The sequence below is a fragment of the Ceratotherium simum genome, chromosome 5 (assembly GCF_057802395.1).
Source record: "Ceratotherium simum simum isolate JZ-2026a chromosome 5, ASM5780239v1, whole genome shotgun sequence".
In the NCBI taxonomy this organism is placed as follows: domain Eukaryota; kingdom Metazoa; phylum Chordata; class Mammalia; order Perissodactyla; family Rhinocerotidae; genus Ceratotherium; species Ceratotherium simum.
In genome coordinates, this window is record NC_141904.1 from 48,747,299 (window position 1) to 48,759,310 (window position 12,012).

The window sequence follows — 12,012 nt, forward strand, 5'->3', positions numbered from 1 at the left end:
CCCTCTTAGTTTTTAAAAAAATCATCCAGGGGCCAACCCGGTGGCATAGCGGTTAAGTTTGAGGTTTCCACTTCAGCAGCCCGGGATTCGCCGGTTCATATCCTGGGCGCAGACACTAGACACCACTCGTCAAGCCATGCTGAGGCAGCGTTCCACAGAGAAGAACTAGAAAGATGTACAACTATGACATACAACTATCTATTGGGGTTTTAGGGAGAAAAAAGGAGGAAGACTGGCAACAGATGTTAGCTCAGGTCCAATCGTCCTCAAAAAAAAAAGATCATCCATTTATTATCCAACTATCCAACTATTTGTGGCATACTTAATAAACTAGAGTAAATAAGATTACTGTTAAAATTCCTTGCTTTGAGATCCTGTAGTAAAAATGGCCTTGGCATGCTAATAATCAAGGGGGGAAAAAACTATATCAAGTGTCATGAACTGTTACACAAAAAAATCCCACCATGTTCTTTGACTAGAACGAGAAAGCAAACAAGATCTACTAATAGATTAAACGATTCTGAACTCTTAAGCCATTTTTAAGAGAACAAGCTTTTAAAGTCATATAGAACTCACATATCCATTTTAAAAATAAGAGTAATTATTCTCATCAGAATTATTCCTTCTCCATTTATCATTCTTGATTATAGTTTAAATGTCTCACCTCAAATTCAGAAATAAAAAATAAATTAATATCAAAGTGATCACCTGTATGAGCTTGAGACAGGTAAGTTTCTGCTCCAAAGTTTCAATTCTAACCATTAACCGGGATAAGCTGAGCACCTGGTTTTTATCAAAGAGACCCTCACCGTTCTCCATCAGAGCTTCTAGCTCTCCATCCACCTACCACAGCAAAGAAAAATATCTGGTTATAAAACAACAACAACAAAAACCCACTAACATAAGAATCAAACAACTTGAAAAGATGTTTAGTCTCACCAGTAATAAGAAAAATGTAATTAAGACCACAGTGAGAACCACGTTACACTCGTTAGATTGGGAAAAAAATTAAGAAGTCTGATAATATCAAGTCTAGGCAAAGATTTGGATCAAACGGAATATGCTGAGGAAAGTATACACTGGATCAATTCAAAAAGCATTTCACTCACTCATTAAATATTTACCAAGCACTTATTATATGTCAAGTATAATTCTAGATGCTGAAGACATTGCAATGAACCAAAACAAAAAAAAATTGCCCTTATGAGAGACAAAGAACAAATTAGGTGAAAAGTTTGTCAGAAAAAAGAAAGCATCAGCTTGAAAATAAAATATTTGTATCCCCTATGCCTAGCAATTGCACACCTAAGAATAAACCCTAAAGAAACTTCCACACGTGTACTCAGACAATCATAAGAATGCTCACTGAGTAACCATACATAATAGCAAAAAGCTGCCAACAACACAAATGTCTGTGGCTAGGTTGGATAAACTGGCATTTTCACACAATGTAATATTATACCACAGTGAAAGGAATCAGTGCAGCCAAATGCAACAACATTCATCAATCTTACAAACATAATGTTATATGAAAAAAGCAAGTTTCAGAAGATTAAGTGCTGTATGAATTTGTTTTTATACACCTCAAAAACAATTTTTTTATAGATACATGTCTGAAAAATCTATTTTAAAAAGGCAAAGGAGGTAAGACATAAAATTCAAAACAGTGGTATCCTCTAGGGGCTAAGCAGAGAGAAAGAAGCAGAGAAGTGCTCACAAGGGTTTATTTTATAATTATGCTTTATAACATATATTTTTTGGATGTTTCAAATATTACATTTAAATAATAAAGAGCAAAAAAAAAGTCAACCTATCAAAGGCTGTTTTCCAGCTGTACTGGAGCAGTTATAAAAGATGCCCTCACAGAACTTACTATCAGGGAGATAAAATTAATTCGTATGAAAATGAACAATGAAGCATTAACTACAAATGTTAATGTTAAAAAACCTAAGAGGCCTAAGAAGGAAGGGAGTGGTTAAATAAGAGTCACCAGAAGTGAATTCACAGAAGTGGGGTTAGATATAGGTTAAGAGAGACAAGAGGAGAGAAGGAAGGAGTAAAGCAGAGGGGAAAGCTTGGACAAAAGGAAATGGGCAATTATGATAGTGCATAGCTCAGCCCAGCCGGAGTGGATAAGGTGTGGTGAGGAACTGAGAAAAATCCTATCAAAAGGAAGGCTGGTGTTAGATTAGAACATCTCAGATGTAATATAAAAGAATCCGGATTTAACGTGACTAAGCAAGAAAGCTCTACTACTGAATCCCCAACAAGGGAGTAATATGATCAAAACGGAATTTGAGAATAATTAGTGTGGCAATAACAGAACAAAATCTAGAAAAGATAGAGACTGAAGAAGAGGAGATACAAAGAAAGCATTAAATCAACTTGGCATGAAATGATAAAAGTCTAGAATGAGCTGATAATAAATCAGAGAAAAGCAAATCTAAAAGAAAAGAATCTCAAGGAAATTTTCTGTTACTTAACCGGCTATTTATTGTTCTACTTAATATAATTTTAGGCAAGGCACTGAACATTTCTATTTCATATTATACCCCAAAGTTCATATTATGGTAAAGAACAAAAATAAATAAATGTGAAATGTTGCTTGCAAGAAGTTGAAGATACGTAAACCCTTTTCTTCTAAAATGTACATTTAAAGCTCATTCTTTTTCACTTCCAGTACGATTTCTTAAGTTTTGAATAGATTAAATACATGAACAGAAAAGCCAATTTACAGTCAAATCTTAATCCAATTTCCTTAGAGATGTTTTCTCCTTGCATATCCTGAATGTAAAACTTCCTATATCCCAAATTCTAGAGGATTAGAAGAGGAAGGACTAAGGGCTTTAAAATTCCACTTTCCCCCGCAAATGCAACAGCCAGAATCTTGCTTTTGACAGTTTTGAGGTGCAAATATTCACTGGGCCAAGAGATGGGGTTATTTTCTTTTCATAATTATGCATATAATGATTCTATAACTCTGAAAACTTAGAAACAAAACTGAGTTGTTACTTTCATTCATCCAAAAAACATTTATCGAATAGATATTACTGTATAAAAGGCACTACCAGGATATAAAAAAGTAGCATTCTTATCTTAAGGAAATAAACAATAAAAATGCAGAAACTGAAGTACAGTCATGCACCACATAATGACGTTTCAGTTAACGAAAGACCACATATACAACAGTGGTCCCATAAGATTAGTACCATATAGCCTAGGTGTGTAGTAGGCTTACAATCTAGTTTTGTACACTCTATGATGTTTACACAATGACGAAATCACCTAACGACGCATTTCTCAGAACATATTGTCTACAAGTAACGCATGAATATATAAATAAAAAAATTCTGCAAACAAAATACAGAAGGTGAACAACCTCCGAACATTCCTACTATAATGATAAGCTTAATGATTGTATTGATTTATAAAAGTAAGCACGCCAACCCCAGCAGTGATATAATACAGCTTCCATAATTTTGGGTACTCAAGTGGACAAACAATTGTGAAATTAATAACTTTTAGGATACCTGGGGAGGAGGGAGCAGGGGGATGACTGAGTTTGACTGCTTTCATTAATTTACATTTACTAAAAGTATTTATTTTTCATTTATGGGCCATCACCTTCCAAAAAGGATTCAAGGTAAGTAACTAAAAGTTAACATAAAAGTATAAGAAAAATTAGGAGTTTAATAAATTATTGGTAATTGAAAATTTATATGTATATGCACAATTCTACAGCACTTAAAAATTTATTCTGTTAGGTACTTAATCAGTCCAAGAAATTACTTATTCTTTTTTAATTCTTTAGTATTTTTTACTACTAACTATCTTCAATGGATTTAAGCACCATTTTTAATACTTCCTGATGAAATATAGTATATATACAACAAAAGTATATAAACAATTAGTAAATAAATAGATTTCATAAACAAATAGGTGAGCCATACCCATGAAACCAACACTCAGATGCAAAAATAAAAGGGAACACTGCCAGCATTCCTGAAATGCTCCATGTGTCCCTTCCTTGTTATAACACCTCCTCTTCTACACTCCCGAGATAATATCTCCTTACTTTTTAGGAAATAGTTCTCTGATTTTTTAAATGGGTTTACTACCTATACATAAATCCCTAAATACTATAATTTAATTTTTTCTATTTTTGATCTTTATGGAAATAAAATCATATTGGACAAAATCTTTTGTGTCATGCTTCTTTTTCTTTCAACTTTACGTTTTAGGAGACATCCACATTGTTGCATGCAGCCATAGTTCCTTCATTTTCATGACTAGTTTTTTCATTATATGATTATACTATTATTTATTCATACTAATCTTAATGGATATTTGAGTTGTTTCTACTTTTTCTAATATAAGCAATGCCGCTGTGACTCCTGATGCACATTGTAACTAGTTTCTCTCTGGCTATATACTCAGGAATGCAACTGCTGCTTCATATAGTATATGTATATTCACCTTTAGTAAATAATGCCAAAGTGTTTTCAAAGTGGTTGTATCTATTTACACTCCCACCAGTAGTGTATGAGATCTCCTGTTGTTCTTATGTATCACAGACTTAATTTTTACCAATCTGGTGAGTATGTAAATGACATCTGATAGTAGTTTTAATTTGTACTTCCCTGATCACTAATGAGGTTGAACACTTTTCCATATGTTTATTGGCTATTTAGATCAGTGAAGTGTCTGTGGAAGTTGTCTATTTTCCTTTTGTGCTGGCTGTTTTTTTCTTATTGATTAGTGGGAGCTCTCTATATATTCTGGATATTAGTACTTGTTCGTTATGTGTTGAAAGCAAATATTCCTCTCTTATATAGCTTTTTACCCTCTTTATTGTGTAAATTAGTTATCATTAATTTGTTTCACAAACTCAAATAAAGAGATTAAGGGAAGTTTTAGACTATTTCTTGTTTGTACTTTACAAACTACAACTAACATCAGATAACACTAGGGACTTATTATACCTCCATCAACTAAGTATTTAATTAAGTACCTAGTTTGTGACATACCCAAAGAAGACAATCACCTGTCCTGGAAGGGCTTATAGTTTTGTTAAGGAGATAAGCTGTACATAGATGCAATCATAAGAGCAAGGAATAAAAAATGTTTACCAATCAAGGGCTAACATGGGGGACGCAGACTACAGCGCCATTAACATACTCTTGTTAATAGTTAAAATATGCAAACTATATTTTAAACTGCTGCTATCTTGTCCTCTCCATGACATCCCCTACCCAAAAGAATTCTCAAGACTCACTCTTAGGAATTCAAGAGATGCTACTTCTGTGATTCTACTCAACTATACCTGACCAGAACTCAGAATCTAGGAACGCAGAAGGGAATTTAAGTAAGAGACAATTCAAGTAAAACTAAACTAGAGTTAAACTCTCCATTACAGTCAATGGCAAATGAGACCCTTCTAGGAACCCTGGGTCATTCCTTTATCTGGCAAAGTTTCATTCAAAACAATTTTGTTCCAGAATAACTTCAAATTCACATCTAGAGCAAACCATGACTTCAGCCCACCGAATGACTGAATTCACGTTACATCTAATTCAGTCTAAAATACGAGGGTCTATACTGATATGAACACACTATTACCAGAATAAAAACAAGCAAACAAAAAAAGGAATACCTGGGGCCAGCCCCGTGGCATAGTGGTTAAGTGCGCGCACACCGCTGCTGGCGGCCCCGGTTCGGATCACGGCGCGCACCCACGCACCATTTGTCAGGCCATGCTGTGGCAGCATCCCACATAAAGTGAAGGAAGATGGGCACGGATGTTAGCTCAGGGCCAGTCTTCCTCAGCAAAAAGAGGAGGATTGGCATGGATGTTAGCTCAGGGCTGATCTTCCTCACAAAAAAAAAGGAATACCTACACCTTGGTTCCTTGAGGTTATTCTTGAATCTTATCAGGAAGGTAGAAAGCTATCAGATATTGATATGATGGAGGTATAACACTGCCCAAGAAACCACCATATTACAAGGACACTCCATACCAATAATGTAGTTTTAAAAAATGTATTTATTCTGTAAGTTTTGAAAACAGGAAATAGCCAAAGGGCAGTTTTTATGGAGATTTTAGCTTAGGTCAACATGTTTAATGACTATTTTGTGGCTGTTCTTGCAAACTATCAATTATATGAAATAAAAGGGAAAAAAATAGCAACCTTAATGGAATTTAAAGAAAAATTTCTTGTAATAGTCAAGTCAAGAAGGCTAATTAATAGGCTATGACCCAGTGACTCCACTTCCACGGATACACCTTAAAGAAACATGTGCAGAAGAGACATATGCAATATTAACTGTGACATTAAGAGCAAAAAATTGGAAACACAAGTGTCAATTAGTAGGTATATATGTAAATAAACTGTCATATGATGAAAAACTTTATAGCAGTTAAAAATATACGTTTTTATATATACCAACATAGATCAAATTTTAAGAGTAAAAAAACAAATTGAAGAAATATACATATGTATAATACCATTTCAAAAACTGCACAAGGGCCGGCCCCGTGGCTTAGGGGTTAAGTGCGCGCGCTCCGCTACTGGCAGCCCGGGGTTCGGATCCTGGGCGTGCACCGACGCACCGCTTCTCTGGCCATGCTGAGGCCGCGTCCCACATACAGCAACTAGAAGGCTGTGCAACTATGACATACAACTATCTACTGGGGCTTTGGGGGGAAAAAAAAAGGAGGAGGATTGGCAATAGATGTTAGCTCAGAGCCGGTCCTCCTCAGAAAAAAGAGGAGGATTAGCATGGATGTTAGCTCAGGGCTGACCTTCCTCACAAAAATAAATAAATAAATAAAACTGTTTAAAAAAAAAAAACTGCACAAAACAACTCAATATATTTTAAAATGCAGAAACACTGGCTGTTATGACCACAACTGTCTCAGGGGGAGGGGACTGCTCTTTACAGTTTGACTGCAGTGCAACATAATGGTTAAGAGCAAAGACAAGAGCAAGACTAGCTCATTTTCATCACCTTGTAACCTTGGGTGACCTTATAACCTCTCTGTGCCCTAGTGTTCTCATCTGTAAAAGAGGGAAAATTCTTTTACCTAACTTAAGGGCTTATTGTGAGAATTAAATGAGTTCACGTGTCAAATGCTTAGAAGAGCACTTGGCATACAGTTACACTACACAGCTCTCTAAAAAGAGAGCTGAAGCAAACAAAACTCTAAATAGCAACTGTTCATCTTGGTGGGTAGAAACATGGGTATTTGTTATAAACTTTCTTTTTTTGCAGTTTTTGGTCCTTTTTTGGATTTTTAAATAGCCCTTTCCAACGCTTTTTGCTATGTCTTCTTATAGAATTCTGATTCTCCATAATTAATTCTCTCCAATTAATTTGGGCTTACTGACATCATCTTTTAACCATTATACATTTATCCCCTCCCCACATTATGTCCTCTATCGCCTCATCTAAACGGTAAGACTGCTGCATTTATAAGCCTTAACAGTACTGGTTCCTAAAAGGCTTAGTAATGAGCTAACTGCAGAAGAATCACAAGGAGATTTGCTGACTAATACCTCCCCCAGTCCCTGCTGGCCCTTTCTTCTAGCCCTCCGCTAATCTGGGGACAGACCCAGAAACGTGCATTTTCACTATGGACCCTGCCAGGTGATTCTGAGGCTGAGAAACACTGCTCTGATGAAGGCAACCTCATGAAAAGGGAGTGGGAATTTTAAAAATAAAACAAAGTCCTTGTCCCAGTTAAAAATCCCTTTAGTATGGTAACAAGATACCTCCCACCTCCAGAAGTAACTCAGGTAAGCCGGGGTAGAAAAAAGGCTTTCAACTACTGTTCTGATGTATTAAACGAAAAAGATCATCTGTGACTATTCCTTTCTCACTCTTGGGTTGCCTGTTACCTCTCAAAACTCGCCTTATGTTCCAAAGAGGGTTTTTCAGACATTTTAAGAACACTTGCAAACTTTACAGTTTCAAACAAAAGACAAACCAATATTAAAAGATTAGTAATGCAGATCAGACTTAAGTGAGGTAACAGATAAACATTTTATTTGCATTTAGGATTAGGAGTTTTATAGGTTCTGAAAAACTATTAGCCCATGTGTTTTCAAGATGACTTCAATAGTTCTCACTACCCAATTCTAATCTCTATGAACCTGAAATAAAAATAGCAACCATACTTCTTTTCTATGGTTATCTCATCTGATCCTGAATTTCTCTGGTTGTAGTTTGACTTTTCAAACTTCAATCAGAAAAACTACCTCCCTTCTTAAAATGTATATGGTAAAAGTCGAAAGAAGGATGGAACACTTACTGAATCCTTCTTACGAGAGCGTTCCTTCTTCATTTTCCCTCCTGCTGCTCTGATGCTGACTCTGTTCTCTCCTCCCAGGTAACCCCGGCAATTAGCTGACCCACAGAAACATTTCTGAGCTTCTTTTCTGTTCAAGGAGCATAAGAAAGATGCCAGTTATACGAAAGTAAACCATATAAAATTATCAACAATATAACAAATACAAGAGAGATGTCAATATAGCCTAAAGAAAAAAACAATTATTTTAAGAGACTCCAACACACCTGATACTACCTAACAGAAATGCCTGAAAATTGCTCTTAAAAAATACTCATTCTTTTTCCAATCTTCCTTTATTATCCAGACAAAACTAGCCAAGAAGCTAATGAGTAATTTCTCCATTTTATGCGAGTACCTACTAATGTATGAAAATAAGTGATCATATACACCTTGCTTAAGAACAAAATTGCTTAAATAGTTCAACATCTATTATATGTAAATATTTAACCGGCACATAGAACAAACAAAATGTATTATTATAAAAAGATATACACAGACATAAAATGTATTATTTGTACAGGATACTTAAAAGGAAACACGATTATTAAAAGTTACCATCACATAAGAATGAGACACTAACAGTAAATATAGTAATAAATAAATGTAACCACGGAGTCCAGGAAAAGTGGTGAAAAGAACACAGGCCTAAGTCTGCAGGCCTAGATACAAACTACCTCTGCCATTTATTTACTCTGCGACCAGAGCTACCTGAGGCAAACATAAAGGACTATTCCAAAAGTAAACTGATAGATTTAGTGTATGACAGCAGCAATCAGAGGTACAAAAATAAATTATTCAATAAACAGACCAAGGAATCATAAACAGCACTTGATTTCCAGTTTCCCTTCCTTCAAAGAGGACAGAAGAAACACAAGAGAAAAAATATGGAGCCCTACACAGAACCTGGTCTGCACATCCCCAGAATACCTGACCATAGCCTAGATCCATTAGTTCATGAGGTATTGCAAAATGGTGATACAGTTACTAATTCATTTATTAGCTGAAATAACCTCTATATAGAACTTCTCACCAATCATTTGGTTTAACTTGAAGTAGAATTCACTTGGGGAAGGCAGGATAAATGCTTGATTTTTTTCCTTTTTTAATTTTTAAACTAGTTTTCAAAATCATGAATTGGTTCTCTTCAGTTATGACTAATGCAGTTTTATTTTTAAAGTATCATTAAAACTCATGGATTTTTAAATAACGTGTACAAACCACTGTAGTTATTATCCTTATTGATGCTTAAGTGTTAATAAGAACTCTCCCATTTTTGGTAAGTGAGAGCCTATTCAAGCTAGTTCCTGAGTCCCTTTGACATGACCCTCCTAATCTTTTATAACTGGTTTTCTGATACAACAAGATAATCCAGGATCATCTTGTTCAATTCCTGTCTCAAACTTGAAATCAGACATTTCTCCAAGGAAGCCTGTTCCTTTTATTGGGGCTTTGTAAAACCACATTCATTCACTGCATCAGTTACTGTTTTTGGTAGAAAGAACTAGGTAATAAATTATTTTTCTGAGTACAATATGGTATAGATGAGACAAGATTAGTTATGAGTTGATAATTGACAGAAGAATGATGGATACACAGGGACTTATTATACTATTCTCTTTACACACACAGTTGACATTTCTATAATAAAGTTTTTTTAATTAGAAACATAATTATATGACATATGAAGTTCAGAGGAAAATTATGTAGTTCCTGTACAATATCCTTTAAGGGACAGAAGCGTTATATAGTAGGAAAAACACACAAAACTAAACTACACTATAGATAAGAGCTGATAGTATATATATAAACTTCTTAGTAATCCACATCAAAGTTTTATATCTCTGTATCGAGCAGTCTATTTCCCCATCAGAAGCAGCAATACAGAATAGAAACAATACTCACCCATATCTTTGGAACTGATAGTCAAATGTTAACTCTGAGCCTGAAGGAACCAGTTTGGTGGTAAAAAACCCAACCCTCAGTTGTCCATTCACAGTCCACTGAGATGTTGTTTTTAAAAGAAAAGAAATTAGTAACTGATTAATCTCTGTGTTTAAAAAATCATCATCATCTGTCTTAATTATGCATGTGCCACTTTAAACAATAAAGGCTTTTCCAAATAGCCAACTTTTTTCTTTAAATAAATTAACATACTCAAGTGTTACTCTTATTTAATGAACTACCAGATTGAATATCATCTATAATTTGTCTCTAATAAAACTAACTGCTACTTTAACTTATCTTAAAACACATTTCCACATAATAAAAATTCACTTGTACTAAAAATAGGCAAATAAGGAAAGCTTGGTGTCATTGAGTATCACAGGCAAATTTATATTACCTTATATTATGTTAAAAGGAACTATGTTCTAAGATAAGATCGGGCATGGAACCAGGGAAACAATGATACCAATAGTTTAATTTCATGAAGCAGTGGTCATATGGCTGAGTGTAGTGAAAGGGAAGGGAAGCATCAGAATAGATGCAGAAGACTCAAGAATTAAAATGGGGGTAAATACACACACAGTTCCAAAACATGTAAGATGCAAGTCAACTCGAGAGCTCCTGTCCAAACCATCTGAACATGTTACTGATGAAAAAACCCAGACTTAAAGAGATGAAGGAACACAGTACAGTTGGAGTCTCACAGCTAGACACATGGTCACCGGCTGCAGGTAAAATTAGAACCAGAATTTAGGTTAAATAATTCCAGACTGGGTTCTGTTCATTATATGGCTCAGCTCTTAGAAAAGCCATATCACAGATCAAAGGACAAAAAATATCCAGGAGTCAAAAGTAGTATTTCATATGAGAGGGAATCATTGATACGTATTTTTCTAGGGAGTGGGTCCACCGCTTTCTTAACCTAAAAAAGAACCAATGTTCTAATGTGTGTATATATATATATATATATATAGTTAAATCTAAGCTCAAAACACAAATTAGAGGGTACTAAGATCATTAACTCAAACTGTTATATCAAATTCAATAAATGAATTCATCAGGTGTCAACTATGTGCCAGTCACAGGGACATAAAGATCAGCAAGACCCAAAGCCTGGCCTTGTTGAGGAGAAACCGTGTACCCACACGTGCACCACATATAATCCCTCTCATCTATGGCCATTCAGCCCCTTACAAACGTTATTTAAAAAGTCAAATTTGGCACCCGGATAAGAGCTGATAAAAATCTGAATAGTACACACTGGACTTCATCAAAATTAAAATTTAGTTTTGTATTTTGGTACCTTTGAAATAATACTTAAAATTTACAGGCAAAGAGGGGTGACAATTAAATGCAATGGGAGTTCCTGGATTGGATCCTAGACCAGAAAAATGACGGATGACAAAATCTGAAAAAATGTTTTTCGATTAGTTAATAGTTGATGATAGTTCCTGGATTGGGTAGTTGTATTATGATTATATACAATGTGAACATCTGGGGAAGCTAGGTGAAGGATGGTATGTATATGGGAACTCTGTACTATTTCTGCTATTTATTATTTTAAAAATCTAAACTTATTTCAAAATAAAATTTTTAACAATAAAGTAGAAAAAAATATTAAAATGACTAAAAAATAAAATTCATGGGTACCTTTGCTATAGAATCTAAAATTAATGGTCAGAACAGCAATCTTGAACAAATATCCCAAACTTTAAATC

General features: G+C 34.8%; 1 protein-coding gene across 8 annotated transcripts in view; it reads right to left on the minus strand.

Moving 5' to 3' along the window:
* Positions 1 to 12,012, minus strand: part of SETD2 (SET domain containing 2, histone lysine methyltransferase) — a 139,443-nt gene that overhangs the window by 69,792 nt on the left and 57,639 nt on the right. For all 8 annotated transcript variants that reach the window (XR_015552216.1, XM_014791438.2, XM_087430869.1 and 5 more), the window contains 3 exons: positions 10,253 to 10,350; positions 8,312 to 8,438; positions 709 to 843 (listed from right to left, as the gene is read on the minus strand). Coding sequence is in view for 7 of the 8 variants with exons in the window: in XM_014791438.2 (XP_014646924.1) it covers positions 709 to 843; positions 8,312 to 8,438; positions 10,253 to 10,350 (360 nt within the window). In the remaining variant the exon portion in view is untranslated. The remainder of the gene's footprint in view (positions 1 to 708; positions 844 to 8,311; positions 8,439 to 10,252; positions 10,351 to 12,012) is intronic.